Source organism: Dermacentor albipictus, chromosome 2 (genome assembly GCF_038994185.2).
Source record: "Dermacentor albipictus isolate Rhodes 1998 colony chromosome 2, USDA_Dalb.pri_finalv2, whole genome shotgun sequence".
Classification (NCBI taxonomy): Eukaryota; Metazoa; Arthropoda; class Arachnida; order Ixodida; family Ixodidae; genus Dermacentor; species Dermacentor albipictus.
In genome coordinates, this window is record NC_091822.1 from 192,101,360 (window position 1) to 192,129,009 (window position 27,650).

General features: G+C 43.2%; 1 protein-coding gene across 1 annotated transcript in view; it reads right to left on the reverse strand.

Annotated features, from left to right (window-relative positions):
• hob (bridge-like lipid transfer protein family member hobbit) overlaps window positions 1-27,650 on the reverse strand; it is a 113,752-nt gene that overhangs the window by 29,720 nt on the left and 56,382 nt on the right. Inside the window, exons 27-36 of the mRNA XM_065427433.1 lie at window positions 25,646-25,856; window positions 24,012-24,184; window positions 20,551-20,649; window positions 19,142-19,408; window positions 17,116-17,212; window positions 16,880-16,976; window positions 6,787-6,933; window positions 5,556-5,803; window positions 1,354-1,563; window positions 788-1,057 (exon numbers count right to left, since the gene is read on the reverse strand). Coding sequence (XP_065283505.1) covers window positions 788-1,057; window positions 1,354-1,563; window positions 5,556-5,803; window positions 6,787-6,933; window positions 16,880-16,976; window positions 17,116-17,212; window positions 19,142-19,408; window positions 20,551-20,649; window positions 24,012-24,184; window positions 25,646-25,856 — 1,819 coding nt within the window. The remainder of the gene's footprint in view (window positions 1-787; window positions 1,058-1,353; window positions 1,564-5,555; window positions 5,804-6,786; window positions 6,934-16,879; window positions 16,977-17,115; window positions 17,213-19,141; window positions 19,409-20,550; window positions 20,650-24,011; window positions 24,185-25,645; window positions 25,857-27,650) is intronic.

Here is a 27,650-nt window from a genome sequence, read left to right on the forward strand (position 1 = left end):
CCACTGCTTCGAGAAAGCCGGCTTCTCCCGAAGCAGCAGCGCGGAGGCGGCGCCTGCTGGGGACGAAGCTACCGCGATTGACGTTGCTGCAACCGCTGATGCTGCCACCGCGACGGCCTGCTTGGAGCAGCTTTGGGATTCCGCTAGCGACTTGAACCTTGTGCCTGCGGGTCTAAGCCACATGGACTTCTTTTTCGCCGACGAAGACCTTGTTGCCACCGAGGACTTCACGGCTGAAGAAGTTGCCGGGAGTGTCAGGGAAGAGACCTTGGCGGACAGCGCCTCCGACAGCGAATGCAACGGTGCTAGTTGTGCCCCTAAGTCGGTCACCTCTGCAGCAGCCATTGCAGCTGTTGACATGCTATGGATGTACCTCGGGAGTCCAGAGTTCGACGAGATCTTTGGTTATCAGTTGGATGGTATGGAAGCCGCAATCCTGAAGTCCGCACTCGCGAAACGTGTTCAGAGGGCGCTGGACCACTTCTTTCAGCGGCAATAAATTGGTATGCCCATGTTTGCATTTTTTTCATAGTCCACATATTACGAAATAGCGGATATAGCAATGTGATTTCCGATTCCCGCCGACTTCATTATAACCGGGCTAGACTGTACTTCACTGAATTTTGAAGCCTCTAATAAAAGTAATAAAAAGAAGCTGTTTCAAGGGGCGTCTCCCTTAAATTCATGTAAATATTTTCATGTACACAAAGAAAGCTTTAAAAATTCCACCTAAAAAAAAGTTCATGAGCCTCATGTTAGCCCTTTTGGACATGAAAGCGGGCCTTGCCTGGGACGCAATTCGGGTGAAGTCAGAGGCTGCCCATCCACACGGAAGCCCCTGAGTGCCTCTGTTGAAAGGTTGCGGCGGAGCAACTTGGCATTGACGTAGCTGTCAAAGAGGCCAAACACTACATCCCTGTTATGCTTGGTCCAGGCACCTTTGAGGCCATGCACAACTAGTAGGTGCACTGGTGTGTCTTCCTCCGGAGCCAAGGACACACTGCCGCGCACCTTGGTCTCCCGTCCATAAGACACTCGAGCGACACTGAGGAAGTACCTGAAATGGTCAGCCAGATCTAGTATTTCACATTCGCTGCTGTAAAGAAAGTCCAAAGTTATGTTTTGCTTGTGATTAAAGCATAGTGCTAACTTAATAGTAACCACACAAATGAACAAGCAAACAAACAGCACCTGACAGGATGTTTCAGCTTTCAGTAAGCAGCTACAACTAAGGAGTGATTACCCTGTACATCAATGGCAATGAAAAACCTTACAAAATCAATGAGATGACACAAGATCTTAACAAACATGCCATAATTTTATGGAAAAACACCACTGATGTACAAAACTCACTTGCGCTGTGGCGGCAATGGAGACAGTGGCAAAGGTCTCTGGCCAGATTCTCCATCCACAGGAGTTGAGCCCCCAGAGAGTTCGGCCCCTGAATTTGCCGTGGATGCTGATGGCTCACTTGCAGCTGCCTCAGTGCTTGCATTGTAGAGCCAAACTTCACTGTCACCAAGCTCACAGTTCATGTAGGACACAGACCAGTTGGCACGTGGCCTGCAGTTACAACAATCCATCTCATTTTTCCACACAGGTAGCCTATGTGGTCCACAGCTGTTGATTAAACAAAGACTAGACAATGATAAGCCTTTGCCACTTGGCTGACATTGCAAGGAAAGGTGCAGAAAGCAGACAAAAGCTAGGAAAGTGAATGGAGCAGAACTGGTGAAAACTCATAAACCTTAAAGGCAACGATGAGAGCTCATTAAAACAAGTTGAAAAATGGGTTCTTATTGGGTAGCGTTACAGCGCAGACACCTAAGACGAACCACAAAAAGAAAGACACTCTTCGTCTTAGGTGTTTGCGCTGTAAGGTTAAGTTCAGAATCATGTACCAACTAGGCCCAAATGAAGTTTTACCGTTATTGGGTAGCTTTCTTGCCTGGCTCTCATGCTTAAAGGGAACATGACAAACAATACTAAATAACCTGTTTCTTCAAAAAACCTTTGCCGATGACTGGCACATGCTAAACTATGCAAGCACAATTTCACATTTTTGTCCATGCATATCATGCTAATGCAAAGAAAACTGTGTTAGTTATGTGCTGTACAAACAGTCATTGCCCATGGCCACTTGAACGTGGCCAACTAGAAAATTTTGCCTGCAACAGCATGTGGAAAATGCTTATCGACCAATTACTTCCAGCATGGTCATTGTATGACATTTGATTCGCATGCACATAATAATAGATGATGGTAGCATAGAACTTTAAGCTGTAGCTTGCTAAGGAACATCATTATCTGAGGCAAATCGTAAATGTTTTTTAAACCACAAAAGTTTTTCAAACCCAAAATATTATTTAAGGTTAGACTGCAGGGGCTTACCATGACTCTAGGACCAGTCAGTCATGGATAACAGGATAAGAGGCTTTGGACAACAGAAATGTCTATAAACTATATAATTTTTCTAGGTGTATGCCAATGTGCTAAAATGATTGCAATTATGAATGGGGTGCCACTTCAGTGTCATAACATAATGCCAGATTATCAACTAGCCTTACTCTCCATCAGTCTTAGGCTGCATGTTATGCACCAACAGAAGCAGCGAGTCATACCTTGGATTGTGAGATGGATAACTGCATTTGCAGAGGAGGCAGCACAAGAGAAAAGAGAGCACATGCCAAAGAGAGGTCAAACATTGCAGTTGACAGAACACAGGGGACAAACAATATTGGTTTATACTAAAAGCAATAGCACAAATGGCACAACATTTGGCAAAATAACTTGGTCAAATTTTGGCTCGCAGTGTCCTTATTCAAAAATTTATGTGTGTGTGGTTTATTTCTAGTTCAGCACTCGTCCTAGTGATCCTGTCTCTGTCCGTGTCTTTCCTTTTAGTGCTTCCACCTTTTCAAGTATGTACCAACACACCTAATTCGCCACATTAATTCATAGAAAACATTTAAAAAATGTGTTCTGAAAAAGATTTTTTCTCAGAAGTTTTAACCCATTCACTGCTAAAGCTGATGAATCGACGGGCATAGCTGCAGCGGCAATGTTGCCGAAGCCAGCGAATTGCCTGGCTGCTGCGTTGAGGATTTCCTGAAGCTGTTTACAGACAGCAGCACTTATCGCCTTATCTGAAGATGCTTAGATATATTACTGATAGATGGCAGTACTGAGTTGTGTCGTTTGAACACACTTTTCTATGTTTCGGTTTTTTTTCGTGATAATCTCTGGCGGCTGAAGGAATGGCGGCACCCAGAGGATGGTGTGCTCTCTCCGAGCGTGAGATATTGGATATCCTCTTCGATAGCGACAGCGATGAGTAGCCTCAAGGCAATGTGAGGTATGCAAGGCTAAAGAAAAGAAAAGTTAAAGCCACTGGGAGTGCGAGAAGTGTGGTGCTGCTCTGCACATGCCTGACTGCGTATAGCTATTTCCCATATGGTGAAACGCCTGTGACTTGAAAAAACTTCACAGAATAAAGTGTGAATATTTCTCAAATGTCGATGAATGCATTTTTATCAGTGTCCAGCAAATAGTTTGCTTAGGTGCTCACGACGCACAGAAAGGTGAGCGTGTGGCATGCGCACACTTTCGATGAAAAAAAATGTGTGGCTCGCACGCACATGCGGCGGGCGGCAGCGAGTGAGTTAAATAATATTCACAGGAGACATGACTACCAAATGAATGTAAAGTATAAAATTATATTCACTGATGGCAAAACAGAGCAGTATGCAGCGAATGACCTGATGCATGATTATTTACAACAAGCAAAGCAGAAGAAATTGCAGCATGGACGTGTAGGACATGTTTTTGGAGATATTGGTGCAATCTGGTAGGATGAGCACAGCTTGAGGGAGAGATTAAAGGGCTGAATGAATATAATGAGAGGGAGGACTTTAAAGAATATGGAAAAAAGAAATAACGTTAAGGTAACCACAGCTGTGAGCTTCAAAAACTATGTTTTAGACTTGTGCAGCGTGCAATCCAGTGCAGCAATGTACAGTAGTGCCAGTACAGGCCAAATCATAGTTCGCACTTATGTTCTTCTTCATCATACTTTAGCATAATTAGAGATAGTCACTCCTACTCAGAGCAAATGAGATGGAGGGACTGTTTGGTGATATGGCTTACTAGTTAAGCTCACCATATTTTGAAGCATGAAACTGGCGGGAGAGAGAGACAAAAACCTTGATGTATGGAGTACAGTTCTGAATTTAATGTAATATACTTTTTCATGCTAGCAATTACATACCAAGAAAAATTCCACTGGCATTTGTGCAAATATGTAAACACTACAGTATATAAAATAAAACTTATTTTTCTCGTGTATATTTATGTGCGTTCTGCCAAAATTATCCGAGTGCACAAAAAAATGGAGGCAACTTTGCTTGTGGGACTTGACTATAGCAAAATGTGACACAATGCGCTTCATCAGAGAATAAACAAACAACTATGTGAAAAGTCCTACATGCAGAGTACACATGCTTTTTTCCAAATTTTTCAAATTAAATGTGATGGTCTTTTTTATTATTCAACAACTGGTCATGTCCTGTTGCTGCAGTCTGCAATGTCAGGCAGAGTTGCTTTGGGAACTTTCACATCATTTCCTGCCATGCCAAACAAGAAGCTATTGCTTACTGGTTCATGTTAAGTAGCCTCTCTGCTACTTCAGAGGTGTAATATACTAGCTTATAGTAGCACCTTGAGAATAAAGGAAAGGTTGTCCAAACCAGTGAAGTAGCAGATGAAAAAAGCAGCTGCATTTGCATAAAGTGTTTTCGGCAAGCAAAACTGCACTACACTGACATTGAAACTTTGTCGGGTACTACACCGACAGCCAATGAATGGTGTTGTAATACAACAGGAACAGCCAAGAAGTGCACCGCTGCTGTGGATATCACTAACCACAACAGTCTCGACAAAATGTGGTGATGAAACAAATTTATTATGCACACAAAAAAATACAATAACTACGATTCTTGTTGACTGATTATTTGCTACCTATGGCACAACTAAAGCCCTGGTAGTTGAGCTATGCTCCGCTTTTTACTGAATCGGTGGATCCAAATAACCAGCACATGTGGCTTATAAAGCTGCGCAGGAGGTATGTTAGAAGACAAGGACAGAGTGAGGCACACAGACACATACGGGAGCACTTCTGTATGTGCCTTTGTGTGCCTCACTCACTCCTTAAACGAGAAGAAAGGGGGTTAACCAAGGGGCCCAAGTTTTATTAGTCATATCATAAGAAGCCAACGAACACTGACACCAAGGGCAACATAAGGGAAATTACTTGTGCTTAATAAATGAAATAAAGACATGATAAGTTAATTGAAATCAAAGTGGATGAAAGAACGATTTGCCGCAGATGGTTGTGGGATTGTTCCCTACCTGTGGCAAGTTAACACGGTGCATTCTTCCTTTGTCTTTGTCTATTCTAGCACTACATTTCCAACATGGTGTGAATTCTGCAGTAGAAACACCATACTGCTAGCAACCATAATCACTAATCAGTGCAGGATTGTATGTCAGACACTCACCTGTGTAGCAGACCGTCACGCAATGTGTCTAACACGAGGCTGTGCTCAGAACTGAGCTGGATGCGACCTGCCAGCAGTTCGAAACCATGCTGCCGGGCTAGTGAAGTCCAGTAGCACACTTGGAACTTGTGCAGAGCCAGTGAGAGCTGCAGCTGACGTACGTGCCGTGTCAGCTGGCTCTTCCGTGGTTTCACATTGCCAAAGAGACTGCCTCTTCGTGTCAGCTTAGGAAGGCCACCTAAAATGGCCTGCAGACAATAAGAAAAAAGAAGAGGCAAACAAAAGCCCTGAAGTGGATAGAAGTGAATGTGGTTTGGTAAAGAAAACTTGTAGCACTTGTTTGCAAATGTATATTTGCTGGAAACTGACATTCTTATGCAACTGCAAACACATTTAGTTCTGAGACAAGCACAATAGTACGCTTACAAAGCTATGTAAGAAGTGTACTAATGAATATGTATGCTCAGAAGCACCACACATCAGTTGCACAAGGTGGCAGAAGGAGGGAGGAAATGTATGGAGAAAAGGAGAGAGTGTGGCCTACAATCCACCTTGGACATGTGAGCTCAAACATACTGCTTTTACATGTTGCATTGAGCACAATGAAATGAGCAATATAGAGCACTTCATCTGGTTCTGCAAGAGCTTCTGTTTTGAAAGGAAAAGGTTTCCAGATAGCACAAGAGGGTTTCCCCGTGAACACATGTTGAACAATTAGTTCCCCCAGAAAAACTGCAGATAGGAAATGTCAAGGAAGTGTCACACATTCTACTCACATTCTTGTGAAAGATTGAGTTGATCAGTTCATGGTGGACACATATTCATTACATGGAAAGAGACACTCAGGCATGGCAACGGCCAACCAAGTCAGCCAAGCTAACTTTGCCTGTAGCAACATCACTGTAACTGTCCCCCAACCCCCATGCTGGCCTGAAGCACACTTGCGCTGAACACTTTAGTTGTGTTGTGGACGCAACCTGTTGTTTACTGATGCATGTAAAAGTATTTTCAACACTCACCACTCTTGATTATGGCAATTTGATATGACAAACTCAGTATTTGCCTACTGGCATTATTGAACAGTATGTTCTTGAATGTCTTTTGTGTACGTCCATTCTCTTACAATGTTGACATTAACAGCACACAAACAAACAAGAAGCAAACACTTTTCCACTGATGGTTATACACTGAGAAAAACATTCATCGTGCCAATGAAATGATGTTTAGTCACCTTTAGTCCTTCCAACCACTTCAGTGTAGAACTAAAGACTAGCAATGTTGGAATAGAATCTGCTGTTTCCAGGGCTACAGATTTTGTCTCCAGCGACACTGAGAGGTTCAAGTTCTGCGACCGGAATGCCCGATAGCTGTCATGTTCCTGCAAAGTTGAAGCAGAGATTCTGTCAGCATACCTAGTTGTTATTCAACACCATAGGAGATATACCTACTCATATACATACTTTTCCTCAGATAGCCCTTCTAGGTGAGGTACAATAGTTTTTTATCAAACAAGGCTTAAGAGGAAGCTTTAGTTTGGGGCCAACTCTGATTTCCCGATTCAAATGCATGTAAAACACAGAAATGTTTTTATGATACATTCAAGAAAATTGGCAAGTTTCATAAAAAATTAAGCACGAAGTTTACAAATTCATAACTCTGCATCAAAAAGAGACACAGTTAAGGGGGGATGAGGGTCTTGAAAACTTTTTTTTTATTTCTTAACGTATCTTCCTGAAAATTCGCATGCAGATATATCTTTGAATGCTGATTCCAAATATATATTCAGATTTGATATATCTCATTTAGAAATGAAGATATCGCAAAATAACTTATCCCACATAGGTCTTTTGTTACGGGCCATTATGGTAATTTCTTAATTAAAAAAACTAGTTTTAAAGAATAGCTGTCATTTCCAAGGACCCACTGCACATCCTAAAGCTAAAGAAATTTTTTAAAAGTCATCATATAGGTCATGAATGAATCACAAAGTAGGAAGAAAAAAACAATGCAGGAGTAATTAGCTTACACCTGACCTAATTGCTAGTCTATTGGGTTTAATGAAAAATGGAAAGCTTTAGGATGTAGCTGAGGTTTCACTGAAAAAAATGATACCTAATTCAATAAAATCAGTTGACGCAAACATTATGAAAAGTTCCGTAAGGCAAAGGCATTTGATCGAAAAAGCAAAGTTGAGAAAATTGCATTCAAAGTTTTGCTTACTCTGCCACTTTTGTTTACCTATCACATGGAAAAATTTAATGCTTTAGCATGCAGCCCAGTCATTACTGAACACAATAACACCAAACTCACAGAAATCTGTTCATGTAAAAATTGTGAAAACTTCTGTATTGCGTTGGCACTTGACAAAAAAAAAAGCTCAAAAAGTCACCTGCTATTTTCTATGAATCTGCCACACATTCACAAAAGTCCTGGGCAGTAGTCCTGGGTTCTGTCAGGCTTGTGTTTCTTGGCCATCCTCTTCTTCACCTTTTCAGCATTGGTGTGACTTTTATCAGACCTGCACAGCCTCTGTTTATCTTTCTCAAGGCTCCTACGAACGAGGCAGCTCCCAGGACTGTAACCAAGCTGTGCTGCAACAGCTCTGCTGGTTGCTGCCATTCCTTGGTTGAAGCGAGAAACTGTTTCTGCAACAGCTCTTTCAACAGCCAGCAAAGAGTCATGCGTGTTCTTGGAGCTTTGGCTCCAAATGACAGAGTGTAGGCACTCGATGGCGTTCTGTGTCATGCCATCTTTGCAGCGCTCCAAGAGGGCCTCGTCGCCCAGCCTTGCAAAGATTGGCTCAAGAGCAGTGCGAACGTGGCCTGGCAGAGGGTTTTTGTGTGGTGGCGGCTCCACTTGGTTCGCCAAAGCGCGATTGAAGGCACACCACGAATCAACCCCCTGAGGACAGCAACTGTGGTCTGGGGCTTCATCTGTCGAGGTCATGTGCAACAGTGTGGCATGCACTGCCTTTTTCATGCCTGCAACGTCGTGGTTGTGGCTCCGCAAGGCATACCCATAGTAGTTAGTAATTTTCTTTATCTTATCTTGGGTGAGGTTGCCCTTTCCGCCAAGAGATTCTCCTTGTGCCTTCTTCTTCTCAACCAAGTTGCGAAGAGCCGTCCCCATCCGCTTGTGGACATGGTTCAAGCAGTCTTTCTTTTCAATGGATATATATCCATACACTTCTCCCGAGGTCAATGCATGAAAGGTGCGGCTATCACCATCAGAAAGTATAGTTGTGTACCGCAACCCATTTTTTTCCAGAGACCTGTTGAACAATATGATTGCTGCTTCAGTCTCCATCCGGCCGGCATTGCAGTCGATGTTTTTCATGCACTTGTGGTTCACAGCCCAGTCACCGTACCCATCATCACTGGGATCAGGTGCCCCTTGGCACCCACGACAGTAACTCGAGAGCACAACATGGTCCAGTACTAGGCCAGTGTATAGCTCTATGATGCAGCCAACTGCAATATTTTAATTGTGACCACGTGTTTTCCATGTGCCATCAAATATTACATCTACATTTCCTGGTGGATTCAGGAAGTTCTTGTACATGTCCTTCACCACTTTGACGCTTGCTGCTTCTGTAGCAGTAGCTACTGCCTGGCAAGCTTTCACCATGGTGTACATATGCCCCCTGAAAGTCTTGTGGTGAAGTCCTCGGTGAGAGAGGTTCATGGTGGCACAAAAATCTGCTAGGGCAGTCGCTCCCTTGCCTATACTTTGAATTCCCTTCATTGCCCGCAAATTGACTTCAAAGGGCGTGATGTTGGATTTCCCGGGCACTCGTGGCGACGAGAAGTGCCGCTCGGCGAAATTGCAATTTGAGCATGTGAGCTCCAACTTCACTGCTAGGCCGTATTCTCTCTCACTGCACTTTGCGAGTTGGAGAGTGGTCATCCCACACTTGCTGCAGCTTGTGGACACAAACATCTTCTTTAGCACTGAGAGATCAACGATGATGTACTCTGTGCCGCGATCGTCATCTTCACTTGCTGTGCCGACGTTCATTAGCTCGAACTTGCGGGAAGTCGCGGACTTCTTCGCCAATGAAGTTTTAATGTTGTCTGCGTATTTTTCGCGCCCCGCGCACTCCGCCTCCGTGAAAAACACCGTGTCGAAGCGTTGAGCACGCGAGCTCGGTTCAGCCGCGTCCGTCGGCAACGAAGCGGCGTGCGGGAACGCCGAAGTCGACGTTAGGCTTAGGTCAGCCGGCTCGGCCGCTTCCGACGACACGGAAACCGAAGCGACTTGCAGCGTCTCAAAAGTTGGCATTTTCGACGGGCTTAGTCCAGGCGCATCCACCGGCACTGCACAGACTTGCGGTAACGAAGTTGACACTGATCGGCACTGTCCAGCCGCGTCCACAGGCGAAGCTAGCGTCGACGGGGTTTCTTCAGCCGCGTCCACCGGCGAAGCTGTTGTTGGCGAGCTCAGTCCTGCCGCATCCACCAAGGGCACAGCAGCTTGCGGCATCACCGAAGCTGTAGTTCTCGACGATGTAGCGCTCTTCTTATTCCATGCGCGTCTCTTTTTGCTGACTACTTTTCGCGTGCTTGCTTTCAAGCGCGCGTCTCGCGCCATCATGACACGCGGAACAAAGCCACCAGGCACGCAAAAGCAAGAAATTCGTGGTTAAAAGAAGCGACCCAATAGCGAAAATATCTAGAAGAACGATAAAGAAAAAGGCAGAACGAAAAATACTAGGAAACAAAGAGGAGCGCGAAAAATGACGTGCGTGCAGGCGAAAGCAGACGACGTGAAGGAGTCGAACAACGCGGCCGCGGAAGGCGAAGCATACGTCACGGCCAATCAGAGGGCTGCGCCTCGAGGAGGCGCCCGGTTCACCCAATCAGCGGCTGTCTCGCGCCGATTTCCCGCTTGAGAACGGGTGCCAATCCCTCCGCTGCACGAGGGTCTACAGCGTGCCGAGGGGCGCCAGAATGGAGAGCGGGAAACCAGCTTTCAAACGAGACCAAGATGGCGCCGATCGGTTGGCGTCGCGCGGAGCTACGGCACCTTGAAAATGAGGCAAATCTTCGCGCTTGGCGTTCAATTTCGGCTCACCGACGTTTATAAATTACCGTTTATTTTATACTTCGAGTAGGAATTGAGCCATAATATTTTGTAGAGGCATAGTTGGGACATTAAAGACTTCAAAAACGCAATTTTTGAAAATTGCCATTTTTGACCATTTTTCGCGATTTCAAGACCCGCGTCCCCCCTTAAACCTCAATATAACAAAGCCAGTAAAATTGGCAATTTGCCTTGTTATACCAAAATTTCGTTGTATTGAAATTCAACTTCTTATGCAAATAAGTACAGTCGCCGATAGATTTTTTCTTGCAAAGAAAGGGGCTGTATAATTTTTCTAATTATCAAGCAGTCGAAAAAAAGCAAACTTCAATGAGAAAACTGGTCATTTTGATGAATTTGGGAGTCGGCGACGAATAATATGGTTTCATGCCATGTCGACAATATTTTCACATCGACGGTATGAATCAGGCGAAGCCAGGCACGCTTTCGCGTGCACTCTGCCCCTGCGACTGATAGCGTCACCCGCACTGGGACAACGCTATCATGAAAAGCGCCGGCAGCGGGAAGCGAATGCTTCCTTTGCCTCTAGCTCCAACAGGTCATAGAAATTTGAGATTACGCAATCTCAATACTATATGCGCGGGAAGACAGCTTACATGATGCCACGCCGTCTCAGCATGGCATCATTCCTCGCTCTTTGCACACGTGACAGATACATCTAAAACAGGGTGCACAGCTGCGTATAAGCGCTCAGCCATACTTACAGCCATACGCAGCACAGCCAAGGCCGGAACGAGCGACAGAAATCGAGACTTACGCAAACTGGATGGATGGATGGGTGTTATGAACGTCTCCTTTGAAATGGGGCGGTGGGTTGCGCCACCAAGCTCTTGCCTAATACTGCCTAACGGATTTTTAAAAAAAAGGAGAAAAAAAACACAATGATTTCTCAATACCAAATTTTCTGACTCCCTATGGTGAACTTTGCTTTTGTATGTCTCCATTTTTTGTCGTTTCCCTACTTTTCTTCCACCAATATTTCAATCGCCTTTTACTAATCTCTCTTGCGGACATGTTTACTTTCCACCTGCTCTCGCTGAACTCAAGGGCTTCAAGGAGGCCAGTGGTGCCTAAATCGACCGCTGGGCAGATATCTTCACATTCTAACATGCTCCATCGTTTCCCTAGCTTTACCGCAGCAAGCACATGCTTCTTCTTCCATCTTATGTCCCGCTTTACAGGTGCGTGTTCTAAGGCATACTGATCTTGCTTCGAAAAGTAATGAGCTTCCCTTTGAGTTATCATAAATTGTTTCTTTCCTGATTTTGTTTTCATGATATGGAAAACTTGACCCCTCCCACCTCTGCCCTCTCGCATGCACTCGCTCCGCTCCACCTCTTTCCCTTTGCTCGCGTGAGAAGGCTATGCTTTCTTGTCTCACCCTCGCACACTTTCCCTCGTACCTAAAGCACACAGTGCGTAGGGCACGATAGGATCTTATTGCACTTGGATTTTATACAAAACCTGATGTGGCTCGAGGCACGATAGGCTCTTATCGCACTTAGATTTTATACAGAGCATGATGTGGCTCAGGGTGCGATAGGACCTTATCGCGCTTGGACTTTATACGGAACATGATGCGGCTCTACTTCAACGGTCGCTCTTGTGGTGTGGAGCGTTATTTGTGAGGTGCGTTTGCAAGCAGCTGCTTGTTTTTTAATGTTATGACCATCTGCGTCAGCGGAAGTTTAAATTTATTGTCTCGGCATTCCTTTGTGGCGGCTGTGAAATTTTGCTATATTGAAATAACATACAAACACACTTTGTTATACTGAGGTTCTAAATACATGGTGTTCTATAGACAAGAGGTTATGAAAAGTAAAATACTTCATTAAATCAAGGATTTTGTTATACTGAAGTTTGTTATATCAAGGTTTAACTGTATAGTGCACAGCTCTGTAAAATGCACCTGTTAGGGCATCTTAAGCAGATAACCTTGATACATAAATTTACAATTCATATGAAACTGTTGCCAATATTCACAAGGCTATTGCAAAGGTCCTACTCACAAATTATAGGTATATTTAAGAACGGTGTATAATACATAAATTTGTCGGCTTTAGATGCATTATACGTGCAAATTATAGAATTGTGATATTGCTTTTATTGCTTAATTACTGAGCGGTAAACTTGATATTTGCATTTTATTTTCTTTCAGTTCTGCAATTTTCAACTTTTTTTAGCTGATGGTCCAAAAGTACACTTCCTACAGTCACTAGATTTTCATATTTTTTAAATGCAACAAATCTCATCAAACTTGGTGCAGTGGCTGCCAAGAAAAACGATATCTCCATTTCCATGTATTTAAGACAGCAGGCATGAGCTAAAGCTTCCTCTTAAGGTAAAAGAAGGTAAAAGCACACAAGAAAGTAAATGTTGAGGCAGGATGTGCAGAAGTACAAATGGTGGTTATGGCTTGGAGAGAAAAATAGTCTTTACATTCGTTCTGCAGGTAAACTAAAATAACTTGACACTCTTACCAATGCAACTTTATACACAATTTATTCCACACAAATTTTACACATAATTTATTTTTTTGAAGTGGATACCAGTCTCAGCATAGGCGATTTAACTGATGACACGTCACACAAATCCTGAGAGCACGGAGCTGGCCCCGGTACCCCTGGAGACTTGTTGCCTTTTTTAAAAATAGTCAGCAAGTCATTGTCTTCAGAGAAGCGTCAAGCCCTGGTCAGCGCCCTTAGAAAGCATGTGTCATTATTTGATTTTACGCAGAACGCTAACAAACTTTGAATTCCAACTATGCGGGCTCGCCACAAGAACAACACGAGGCCCGCGCATCCCATCAGGCATCAGCCTTACCGCGTGACCGTGTCAGAGTGCAAGATCATCGCTTAACAGGTCAACGACATGCTAGCTAATGGCGTCATCCAAGATTCTTCTAGCCCTTGGGCTGTGCCTGTGATCCTCGTGAAAAAGAAAGATGGGTCCTGGAGGTTTTATGTCGACTACCGGTGTCTCAATTCTGTGATGAAAAAGGGTGTGTATCCACTTCCTCGGATCGATGACATTATCGACTGCCTTCATTTCACATCCTACTTCTCATCTGTGAACCCCCGATGGGGCTACTGGCAGATACCCATGCATTCAGCTGACAAAGAGAAAAACGCTTTTGTGACCCCAGATGACGTGTTTGAATTCAATGTTATGCCGTTTGGTTTGCGCAACGCACCTGCAACATTTCAAAAGTTTACGGACATGGTAGTGCGCGGTCTGAAATGGGAGTTTTGTTTGTGTTATCTAGACAACGTCGTCATTTTTGGCCACACTTATGCAGAGCACAACCATCGACTGGACGTTGTTCTGACGTGCCAGGAACAAACTGCCCTTATTCTCAACTCCAACAAATGTAACTTTGGCCAACGAGACGCTCTAGTACTTGGACATCTAGTGGACAAGCAGGGGGTGTGAAAAGGCCCACTGAAGGTAGCTGCAGTTAGCGGCTTTAAACAACTTCAGTCATCACAACATGAACTGAGGAGCTTTTTGGGTCTTTGTTCAAACTTCCGACGTTTTGTGCCTAACTTTGCTGATACTGCCGACCCTCTGACTTCATTGTTGCACAAGGATAACCCTTTCACCTGGACAGCAGGATTGTGATTTCTCATTTAGTCAATTGAAATGTCTGCTCTCTTACGGACCTATACTTTGCCACTTTGACCCCTCTGCCACAACAGATTTGCACACTGATGCTAGTGGAACCGGCCTCAGCACTGTCCTCATCCAGTGTATTGGTGACGCCGAGCATGCCATTGCCTATGCCAGCCGTTAGTTGAGCAAGGCCGAACAGAATTACATCGTCACTGAGCAAGAGTGTGTCGCTGTCGTCTTTGGAGTCCAGAAGTTCTGCCCATATCTCTACAGGTGCCGCTTCATGATTGTTATTGATCACCATTCACTATGTTGGTTGGTTGGTCTCCGTGAACCGTCTGGCTGCCTTGATTGATGGGCACTACGTTTGCAGGAATTCGACTTTGCAGTCCATTACATGAGTGGCCGACATCATGCAGATGCTGACTGTTCTTCAAGGCTCCCTCTACCAACAAGTGCATGTGACGTTGACAATTTCAATGAGTTTCTGGCCGCCATCGACGACATTCTTTTTGCCGACATGGCCACTTTCCGGGAAGAGCAGCGTGACGACTGCAGCCTGGATGCCCTCTTCGCCTCAGCTGCTCAACCAACAGGTAACAATGGCTTTGTCATCTAAGATGGCCTGCTCTACAAGAAGAATTATGCGGCTGATGGTGCTCGCCTCCTCTTAGTGGTCCCTGAGAATTTGAGAACCCACGTGCTCCCTGCTGTGCACAATTACTCGACCACTGGGCACCTGGGTTTCACCATAACATACCACCACAGTCAGAGCCGATTCTGCTGGACTAGTATGCGACGGGATATAGAAAAGTATCTGGCCAGTTGTAACAAGTGCCAGCAATTCAAGTGCTCTAATACTGCTCCGGTCAGACTCCTTCACCCTGTGGCGCCACCATCATCTCCTTTTGAAATGCTTCTAGTGGATCTTCTCAGTCCATTCCCGTGCTCAACAAATGACAACCATTGGATTATAATCTGCGTCGACCATCTGGCGTGTTATGCTGAAACCGCAGCGATACCAACGGCTACGGCTCTTGATGGTTTGAACTTCTTCCTGTCCTCCTTTATACTGCGTCATGGATGCCCTGGTCTTATTGTGAGCGACCATGGTCGCCAGTTCGTGACCGACGTAGTCGAAGAGCTGTCGCATCTCCGTGCTTGCCAGTTTTGCCACGTGACCCCGTATCAGCCGCAGACAAATGGTGTCGTCGAGCGCACTAACAGAACTTTTACCAACATGCTTTCGATGTACGTTCATTCCAGGCACAAAAATTGGGATGACATCTTGCCTTTCATCCCATACGCCTACAACACTGCAAAGCGTAAAATTACCGGCTACAGTCCTTTCCATCTTCCTTATGTCAGACCAACGCACAGCTTCATTGACACCATTCGACCTTTTACTCCTCATGTGGACTCATCAATTGCCCAGACTCTCTGCTGCACTGAGGAGGCACGTCGCATAGCTCAGCTCCATACGTTGGCATCCCAGGGCTGCTCCAAGATCAGCTATGATTCACGACATAAGAATGTGTAGTACGACAAAGGGGACATAGTATGGCTTTGGACACCACTTCGCAAGCGCAGCCTGTGCCACAAGTTTCTGGCTCATTGCACCAGGCCTTTCATCATCACCAATCGTCTAAGTGATGTGACGTATTCGATTGCTCATCTCGTTTCTAGTGGCTACCAGTCTAAGAAGACGCAGCTTGTTCCTGTCACCTGCCTGAAACGCTGTCATCCCGATGACTCCGAGTGACGTAACAGTTACTTGCCCAGCGGGCTTCGTCTGTGAAGGGATGAGTGTAATGCTAAAGCTACAGCAAGGACGACAAGAGGAGAATGAAGTGCGCTTGTCTTTGCAGCGGCTCGGTGTTGGCACAGCGCCTTTTCATCTCATCTTTAAATAAACACACCTTATCGAAGCAGCTTTATTTATTTACTTGCATACATACTTACCTGTACTTCCAATTTGGTTAACTTATGTCTTTAACTTGCCTAGCTGCATAAGTATTGAGACTAATAATAACCAGATGCACAGGGAAAAGAAACATGAAAAGCTACCAGTGAAAACCAAAAATAAAGGAAAAGAGGAGGAGAGGTAAAAATTGCAGTAAAATGAAAAAAAAAGATTCGACTGATTTCAATTTACTTGTTGATGGGCTTTAAGCAGGATGACATTTTATTAATGTGCTATTCCTCGAACAAAAAAGGGAATGATTGCAGTGTTGTGAAGGGACACACAGCAGCAACATTCCTATATGCAACAATGTTTGATTATCCTTCAAAAAAAACAAGTCCCCCCAAAGCACTCATTATAGAAAATTGATAAGAGCAGCTAAATGCTTTTTCACACTGAGATGTACAGCTGCCGAAATGGCTATGTAGCATTGCAGAACACCTATTCTGAGGAAAATTTTTAGACCCAAAGCACCCAGAAGCTGGCATTTCTTGGATTAACTGATATGGTAAACTTTTTTTGAGCAGCAGTTTAGTCTGCATAGATGGAGGGTTAAACATAATCTACGATGACCGCCCAAAAGTTTCAATTATAAATTGCTTTGAAAACTGTTTATCAGCCACAAGGACAAAGAAAAATTATTTACCTGGTTGCTTGAGTACTCTGGTATCTTGTCAGGAGCGCAAGGTGTGATGCTATGGTGGTCAAAAGGGTTGCCCACACAAAGCCAATTCATCTTGATGCTAAGCAATGACATAAGCAACTACAATCACACACAGCTCATGTTCATAAACTAGCACAGCTTCCTTTTGCACACTGCAGTTGCAAACAAACAAATTATACGCAATTTGATTTTGACTCCTGTAATGGCTCCACACTCACCTTATTTTGAGGTTTGGAATGTGAACCAAACGGCTGTCATTGTATCGAGACGCTGTGTGCACATACATGCCCAGGTTCCCTTTCATCACAATCTTGCCTGGCAAAAAAAAAAAAAAAAAAAACACTCCACTATTATAAAGCTGCCCTTAAATATGAGGGGTCATCTTCACTATCATGACTGATATTGAAAATTTGATCTTATAATGAGGGATTAAGGCACATTTAAGCAGGAAAGCTATTCTTGCACTTACACAAAAAATTCAAAAGTATCAATGCCCGAACTAACATTAGACAATATGGCTTCATATTTCCTCACTGAAGTGCTTATGCAGTAACATTTACCTTACCGCACTACTGCTGCAGCCTTTACTGCTTCATGTTGAAAGTTTCCTACTTCCATTTTCACGTTCTTTCTGGCATACATTTTATGCTGTTTAGAATAAAATCACAATTGCAAAGTCCAGCACTGCTCATTAGTTTTCCTGTTATTGAATCTCCATACAGCTTTCTTTTTTCTCCATAACCAGCAAGCCAAACTTAGGATGTTCAATCAGGGCCCATATTCTGAAACGTTCGCCTTCGGCGAAACTATTGCTTTGGCCACGCTTCCTCTAATGGCGCGCACTGATTGGCCATTTTAGCAAAACCGGAAAATAAACAGCGCCTGCTAGTAGTTCCGGCCTACATCATTTTAACGTCATGGTGTCGATGGGTGCTCTCGACATATATTGAATAAACGAACATGTCTTTTGGCGTTCGGTTGCTGGTGGAGGGTAGAAGAGATAAGATAGGTGGTAGTTAATAGTAGCCTTCTTGGTGGCATCTTAGACGCTTTGTTTTGCGGCGATATTTGTTGATTCATTTAAAATAAAACATTTCGCACTTCCTTATTCAATTTATTTTACCTAATGTGGCCGTAACCAACTGTAGTCAGTGCACAGAACCCGTACTGCGGCCACTACACTAGAAAACAACACACCCAAACCGCTCTGCACTCGCACGGTGCACTCTCTCATGCAATGTGAAGCGTTTGACAGCGTGTTGGTAGTGCACGCTGATGCCACGGATAAGAAGTCGCTTGATTTATCGAACGTGACTATTGCGGTGGTGAAATTATTGCAGAAGGCGAATGTTTCAGAATACGGCCCCAGTTTTCTCTGCTGCCAGCTGGCAGCTCTGCACAATCTAGATGGGACAAGTTACGTTAATGATGAGGTTACACCGCACACCAAAGATTCTTCTGAGAAGAATGTGCTTTTCAAGGAATAGTAGGCATAACTTTGTTCTTTCAAAGATAGTGAGCTATCTGTAATATTAATTTTTAAAAAACGTCAACAGTGACACGGTGCTGTTCAAAGCTGCTTTTTGATGAGGAATTGCTTGTATAAAGAAGCAACTTCTTGCAACTCATCAAAGACAGTGCCACCTTAGAAAATCACAGAGAGAAACAATAAGTCATTAAAGACCGATAAAGTATTCTATTAAAACACTATTTTCACAAATTTTGTGGTAACAAATTGACAATTAAATGAGAACATGAAGGTCAAAGTTTCATTTTTTAATATTTCATGCCAGAACCCCAGCATCTGTACATCAGGGTGATGTCATAAATTTTGAAATGTTTTTTAAAATTTGAATTGTTGTCGCTGAGTAAAGGTTCTTGAACCTTCTTGAATTCAGTTTTGGCTCCTTTAGAATACAATGTAGCACACCTTTACTGATAAAAAATTAACTAGGGCTTAGCAGATGCGGCCCAAGTCCATGACATCACAGTGGGTCAGTGCAATAACTTTAAGGGAACATCGCTGCCCGTCTTTTATCAGCTACCAAGCGTTCTCTCATGCCAAGAGTGACTATTTCTTATTGCAGAAGTGTAATTTACTCATTATTTCACTCTTTAGTGCCCCATTATTTGCCACAATTTTCACCCAACAGCAAGGCAAGTTATCCTTTCAGAGAGTTCACAGATCTAGCTTCTAAACTTTCTTGGACAGAAAGAGGCATCCTCTTGTTCAAGGTTTCATACCGTTTGTCCAATCCACAATAGCGTTGCTCCAGGACACTTCAAAGAGTTCGGTGTCATTGTTTGGGTCCAGAGACACATGCTGGAAAAGGGCCAGGTGTCTTGCAGAGACAGTCAGGCGTCCATGAAGCAGGAGTCGTGCCTTGTCCCACCAGGCAAGTGCTGGACTCGGGTCGGCTGACGGGCGGCTCACTTTCTCCATGCACAGGCTGACTTGAGCCACAATGGCTTCCCAGCAACCTCCATATGTCAAGCCTAGGTAACCCAGGTCTGCGTGAAACACACGGTCAAGTAGGAAATATCATTCAGACAAGTAAACAACCTACCACATTCCCTAAAGGGAAAGTGTGCTGGGCAAAAGTTCGATGCTACAAGAGATCTGTGACACCAGAAAGTGGCCACTTAACATGACAGCATGCACGGCAACCAAGTAAGAATGGTTCACATTGGACTACATCACTACACTCTCGCCATGAGAATTTTAGCTCCTCATTTCAATTACATGTTGCACATTTAACAAAGTTCAAACAGGAAGGGCAAAACAAAAGGAAACTTTAAATGTAATAATTACAAACAAACAAACAGACAGACAGACAAACAAATAAAAAGATAAAAGTTGGAAAAGGCCGAACAAACAGTCTTGTATGACCAATTTATACAATCACATTTAATAGCAGCATAAGAAGCTCTGAAGTGCTTTTGTAAAATTTTTGGCAAGTATTACATGTTCTGGTAAATTCTTCCAGTCCTTAAACTAAATGCTAGCATAAAATAAACACAGAATTTTTATAATAACAGTAAAACACACACACACACAGACACGCATACGAGGCCACTGCCAATTTAGCTTTATTTCTATCATACAGTGGAAATCAAGCTTCTTAAGTGAGTAAGTTTGGTCAATATCCATTAGCTTGACTTAAACAAAACACTCATAACTACTCTACGCTAACCAATGAATGAATGTAGACCTTTGAAAAATTTCATAAAGCAACACAATTATACAATCGAAACAATTTCCCTGTGAACACGCTAAGATGTACAGGCGCCCAAATCTTTAACTGGCGTGCGCGAGCGGCGACTTTTCGGTGTGTCAGCGCCGTGTGACGGGGCGAGGCTGGAAACAGTCTGAAGCTAAGCGCATGCGGACAAAGCCCGCTCAGCTGGGCCAATCGTCTGCTAGGCTGTTTCCAGCCTCGCCCCATCATACGGCGCTGACGCCCGGAAAAGTACCCGCTCGCGCACGTCAGTTAAAGATTTGGGCGCCTGTACGTGCACACCCAGAACTGATAAGCGAGTAATTCACTTTTGTTTAAGCTCTGCACAGGGCACTGCAGTCAATTTATAAAAATAGCAGACTCAGATACCAGATTGTAGTACTGCGTTTAAGACATAGTTTTCACATTACTCACCCCAGGTCAAGTCGTGATAGAATTTCAGGGATGGCATGCTTCTTTCCACAGTCATATTCCCCCATGGTGCACCCACTTCAACTGTTGAGCTCCGTTTTGCTGCAAGCACATTTCACATTTAGCATTGAAGAACTCAATAACTTAGCACAACTGCAAAAGATAGTAATAAATGAAAAAAGCTCAATGTAATATCTAAGGAAATTGATTATGTCCCTTTTTTTTTTACCATTCACAACAAAAACATTTGGTACAGGATATAGCTGACATACTGACCTGTACGGTACCCAAAAGCCATGATACCTCCATTTGAAGTAGTAATGAACAGCTTACAGAGGCTCCTTCTATAAGTAGTGATGAAGTTAAAAGGGCCTTGCAAGGCATGTAACAGAGAAAAGCAGCAGGAGAAGATGGAATAACACTCGATTTAATCAAAGATGGAGGAGACATCATGCTTGAAAAGCTGGCAGCCCTCTATACAAACTGTCTCTTGACTTCAAGAGTCCCAGAGAGCTGGAAGAATGCCGACATTACACTAACCAACAAAATAGGAGATGCTAAAGAATTGAACAATTATAAGCTCATAGCTTACTTCCAATATTATATAAAATATTCACCAAGACAATCTCCAATAGAATAAGAGCAACACTGGACTTTAGTCAACTAAGGGAACAGGCCATCTCAAGAAGGGATACTCTACAATGGATCACATCCATGTCATCAATCAAGTAATTGAGAAATCTGCAGAGTACAATCAGCCTCTCTATATGGCTTTTGTAGATTAAAAAAAGGCATTTGATTCAGCAGAGATACCAGCAGTCATAGAGGCATTACATAATCAAGGAGTGCAGAACGCTTATGTAAATATCTTGGAAAATATCTGCAGAGATTCCACAGCTACCTTAATTCTCCACTAGAAAAGTAGAAAAATACCTATAAAGAAAGAGGTCAGACAAGTTTACACAACCTCTCCTGTGCTATTCACTCCATGCTTGGAAGAAGTATTTCAGCTATTAAACTGGGAAGGCTTATGAGTAAGGATCAATGGCGAATACCTCAGGAACCTTCAGTTTGCAGATGACATTGTGCTGTTCAGCAACACTGGGGACAAGTTACAACAAATGATTGAGGACGTTAACAGAGAGAGTGTAAGAGTCGGGTTGAAGATTAATATGCAGAAAACAAAGATAATGATCAATAGCCTGGAAAGGGAACAAGAGCTCAGGATTACCAGTCAGCCTCTAAAGCCTGTGAAGGAGTATGTTTACATAGGTCAATTACTTACAGGGGACCCTGATCACGAGAAGGAAATTTGCAGAAGAATAAAAATAAAAACATTTTCAGATCCTGACTGGAAGCTTATCATTATCAATAAAAAGAAAGGTGTACAATCAGTGCATTCTACTGGTGCTAGCGTATGGGGCAGAAACTTGGAGACTGACGAAGAACCTTGAGAACAAGTTAAGGACCGCGCAAAGAGCAATGGAATGAAGAATGTTAGGTGTAACATTAAGAGAGAGGAAGAGAGCGGTGTGGATCAGAGAGCAAATGGGGATAGCCGATATTCTAATTGAGATAAAGATAAGAAAATGAAGCTGAGCAGGTCATCTAATGCGTACGTTAGATAACTCTTGGCCCATTAGGGTTAGGGAATGGGTACCCAGAGAAGGGAAGTGCAGTGGCAGAAGGCTAGGTTGGCTGATGAAATTAAAAAATTTGCAGGCGCTAGTTGGAATCAGTTGGCACAGGACAACGGTAATTGGAGATCGGAGGAACAGACCTTCGTGCTGCAGTGGACATAAAATAGGCTGATGATGATAGCTGACTGCTGAGCTAGGTGGTGAATAGGTATTGCGTAGATATATATATGGTAGGGACGTGCGAGAGACGTCTGTGAGCCCTTTCTAGCAAAGAACTTCATGGACATTGCCACAATGTCTTCTGGAGCTCTCTGGTCATTGTCCCGATGTTCTCCGAAACTCCCTGGCTATTGACACAGTGCACTCAGGATGGCAGTAATTATGCATTAACCAGCCCTGCAGAAACAGTGCAAAAACTGCAGCGCTTACTTTCGTACTCGCATGCAACAGCCCAGAGGGGAGATAATATGGCAGAAAGAGGAGACGGAGAATGCATAAAGCCAGTGCCAGACAAACGGGTGAATAATAGCCACTCTTCGCTCATGGCAGCTTGCATACATGGGATGAACGTGGGAGAAGGGAAAGGAGCCATCAGAAAGCATGCTTCTCTTGGGGCCTCATCAATAAAAGAAACATTACTACCAGACATAAAAACAGTTGCGAACAAACTGTAAAAATTTTTATTCAAGGTATGATGTGTAACGTTTCTGCTATTTCTGAAAAATAAACACCGTGCAAGTTTGTACATGCGGTAAACTGGCAGAAGGCATGCAGACACAAAGCCACACTAAAGCACCGCAACATCAAGACGACAACAAGCAAATCGGTGTCTAGCGAATCAAAATTTCAGCCACAATGCGATGCGCCCATGTGAGGGAATGACAGTGCTAACTTTCTCGCAGGCTACAAACAATGTGCACTAGAACGCCTCAAGTAAACACAAGTGGTGCACACAAGGTAACATTTAACCTCACATTGTGACTGTAGTAAGCCATCAACATCACCACCAAATCTCGGCACAGTGCAAACAGCACAGAAAGCTTCACTTACATCGATTCCAACAGTGTGTGGGATCTGCATAATTTTAAGCATCAGTACCATCATTTACTTATGTGTCAGAGGCCCTGTGAGGGTCATTAACATTACAAACAATTGGCATTGTTTTTTGTGGGGCACCTTTAACTGCAATGTGTCCTTTCACCTTAGCACTGGCTTTGCAACTGTGTGAACACCATGTAAAACATATGCAGAAATTGGAACTGAATGTGGAGATAACTAAAGAAATTGGCTTTTACATAAACAAAATATAGGTGCACAGGTTCCCTGAACTGATAAGATGAGGCTGCATAATGACGCAATAAAAAGTAACAAATTATGATGCAAGCATGAAGTGCAGTAAAGAATCATCCACTTAGCTAAAAAGCTATATCCTACTAACAAGATTGCAATATGCTGCATTAAGTAGTCAGATGTGCACATGCATTAGAGCAGCTGCCCTTGGTTTACTAGTAAGGCCAAGTGGATACACAATGTTAAAGTGTATAGGCCATCGGACCTGAAAACACTACGCACTCTCATTGTCTAGTTGTACTAATCCCCACTCCCCCCTTACCTTTAGCTACATTCTATGGTGCTTGCATGCATGTCATATCTTCATTTTCCTTAAAACGTACAGATCTTGGCCTTTTTGCAAAACTTAGTTGCCTAGTGGCTTAGCTCATATTTACAAAATAAATAAATAAATAAATAAATAAATAAATAGAAAACAAGAAAAGGAAATGAGAGTCTTAAGCAAGCAAAGAATGATCGAAATTTAGGTGATACCTCGTGGCGGTGCCTCCTGCTCAGCACCGGCCAGGGTGCCCCACATCTGGAATTCACGCCAGTCCACCATGAATTGTGGGAAGTCACGCAGCTGGCAGGTGACAGATTTGATGCTGCCACTCACTCGGCGACACCATAGGGTCGAGAAATGCATTCCTTCCTCAGGATAGGGGCTGTGTACAAACAATGCCGACAAGAAGCGCCATTATCAATATTGATGCTGGCTCTTCACAATACAGAGAACCACAAGGAGGAAAACAACAACAAAAAAAAAGGACACGGTCACTAGAAGCTAGCACAATTGTAACACTGAGTTTTTCCAAGTGCAAGAGTCTAAAATGGTAAAAAAAATTTGTGCAGAAACCATCACAAAAAAAAAGGACACGGTCACTAGAAGCTAGCACAATTGTAACACTGAGTTTTTCCAAGTGCAAGAGTCTAAAATGGTAAAAAAAATTTGTGCAGAAACCATCAATGATGACTGTCAATGTAAATGACTACTTCAAAAAAGCTATTTCCTTATTAAAAGAATGGTGAACTAGATGGTGTTTATATTTGCTGCAGTGAGGACATTTAGGTGGTGTTTGTTGTTTCATTGTGCAATTCAATAGAGAACAGAGCCATTAACTGGCAAATCTGTAGCAGTGGTCAGCACATGTGTCAGCACACTCAGTAACAATTGTGCCCCACAGCTCAGTTGCGTGAATGCATGCCCACTTTATGTCGGCGCCTTTCTATTGGCGATGAAACTTTGCCCACCAGCCACAAAATAGGGTGAAAGAGCTGAAAAAAAAAAGTATTTGTTTTATGAGAGAGAGAAAAATACAGACCCCTCAAAACAATATACGTCATTGTGGAACTAAAGTGATCAATCCAGCTGACATGTATGAATAGACATTAATTGTTAGCTGCATGCTATTGCTCCTTTCAGAAAACAAATGTGTCTCGAAGGTTGCACTCGAAGACAGATGCAACAGCCAGAGCCAGAATCAGAAATTTTCACGTGAGACATTAATGATTGAAACACTTGGACAGGGAACTATCTTAAAACAATATAGCAATTGTGCTGCTAATACCTGTAAATCAACAGAGGTTCAGAGAGGCTCGCCGGTATGATAGAAAGTGGCACTGAAGTTATGGACAGTGCAATCATAGACAGAACAATGTCATACATAATGAACGAGTGCTACACATGCATTCAATATCCGTGTGGAAAATATATAGCAAGAAACATGTATGTTCATTGAACATTTGGCAAATAACTTTTTTTGTAGAAGGAAGGGTCACAAAGTGATGATTTCTAACAGAAACTGGTATCAGCATGCCCACCTGTCACTGGAGGCATTTTAAATAACGAAGAATGAATGATGCATTTATTTGTATTTCATAGAATAACTTTCTAAAGGCATGCACAATCATGCCTCTGTCTTGTCAGCCCACTGCCATTCTTCCTGTTTCATCATTATTTCGAGAGCAACAGATGTATACTTCTGTATGCAGTACACATACACAAGGAAACCATCTTCAAATAAAAGAATCAAAGGTAGACCACATGTGTGCGTGCATGTGTGTGTGTGCGCGCATACGTGCGTATTCAACATACCTTCAACTATAAACAGAAGTTGTTCACCCACCTCTCAGGATCAAGTCGACGCATTACTTCAACAACAGCCTCAGTGCCATGGTATGATGGGTCGGCCAGGGCCAGTACCTCAAGTTGATCAAAGTGCCAGAGGACAAGGTGAGATCGCATAGATGCTCCCTGCCCAAGCTGCTTGGAACGTTGGACATATATGTCGGCATCCTTCTTCCTGAGGCTGGCATAGAGCTCGTTCACCTTGGAGGCTGTGGGTCATGTCTTGCTGTTAGGGCTGTATGCCTTGAACCTCGTCAATGGCGACAGTTGCAGCATTACCAAATTTAATTCTTGGAGATTGATAATTTGATCAGGTCTGAATCTTCTCACTAAAGTAAGGCACACTAAATTAGCAAGGCACAGCCAATCGAGCTTTCAAAGTTACAATATAAGCAATCAAGCAGCTTTGCTGTAGGCTAGTTCAATTTGTGATTCAGCAGACACCTCTAAAAATTTTCTTGCAATACATTAGGCTTAAGAAAGAAAAAAAATTACTGTCTCAGCAAAGCACATCCGCCATCAGCGGTACACAACTTATGGGTGCTTACACTAAAGTGTAAAATTATTTACGCAATGTTAAGACATGAGTAAAGGCGAAAAAAAGCTCAGGACAGGAAAGAGCGGACAAACATAACGCTCTTTCCTGTCCTGAACTTTTTCCTGCCTGCGCTTGCGTCTTGACATTGCGTAATAAGATTGATATGTAAAATTAATTTCTGGGGTACTAAGTGCCCAAACCACAATTTTGTTATAAGGAATCTTGTAGAGGGAGACTCTGGATTAATCTTAACCACCTGGTGTTCTTTAATGTGTACCTAAATCTATGAACACAGGCATTTTTGCATTTCACCCCCATGAAACACCACTGGGGTTGAACTCACGACCTCGAGCTCAACAAGTACTCTGCAAATATAAAAGTTGCCAAAGAGCATAGACAGGCTGAGAAAGTCCACTAATTGTCCAAGTTATGGCTGCAGCCCTCAGCAAAAGAATCTTTATTTCAATGTGGTAGGTGGTTTTTGTGGTTTAGTATACATCTACAAGCACTTGGACTCTCTAACAGAACAACAGCATTTCATGGGTTCCATTTTTTTTGTTAGTTACAATCACGTGAAGTCAAGCTTCATTATCTGCTGGCTTCATCGTGTTTGGCAAAGTGTCATAACATGACAACAGCCATAAGGTGAAAATTGGCATGTGCTAACAATAAGGCTTCTTAAAACACAAAATAAAAATAAAAGCGTAACTGATGCTTATACTTGTGTTTAATACTTTAACCATGAAACACTTGAAAAATCACCATACAAGCCATATGATAGGCTACCCATATTTGCTAGCACAAAATAAAGCTGTAACAAGCTACAGCTAGTACTTTACTTGTCAGCGTTTGATGCTCTGGATAATATATGAAAATCTCTTGATACACTTCAAGGTAAACCCATTATGCCTAAGCCTTGTAGCAGCCTCCTCACATTGCGGAGCAGTACAGTAAACTGCCATTAACTCGAAGCTGTAAAAACTGGAAAAATATTATGAGATAAGTGGAGTTTTTAGATAAGCATAATCATAAAGATAGAAGCCAGATGGCTGTGCATAGATTACATTGAGTTTTTCCAAAATGCTGCCAGTAATACTCTAGGTCACTTTCACGTGCCTCAGCACCGAACATGTTGGCATCTACAGGCAGCGGCGTTACTGGCATTGTGCCCAAACAGCATGCCTAGCAATGAGCCAAGAAGACTGCAATATTTGAAGCCAGTCATCCGAGCATAATTGGTTCCAGACATCTAGAAAGCTGACGCTGCTTCTTTTTGTATTGTAATGAATACTGGACAATGTCACTTCAAAAACCAAAACTGAACTGTGGAAGAGTGCAGTGGTCACACCTTTAGCAGACACCCAAGAATAACGCAAAATTTATGGCATAATGGCGTGCAAGCCTGAAGCGGCCACCTCTGTCAAACTGCAATGTCGCTGAAACACTGTGGGCTCGCATGATGGGT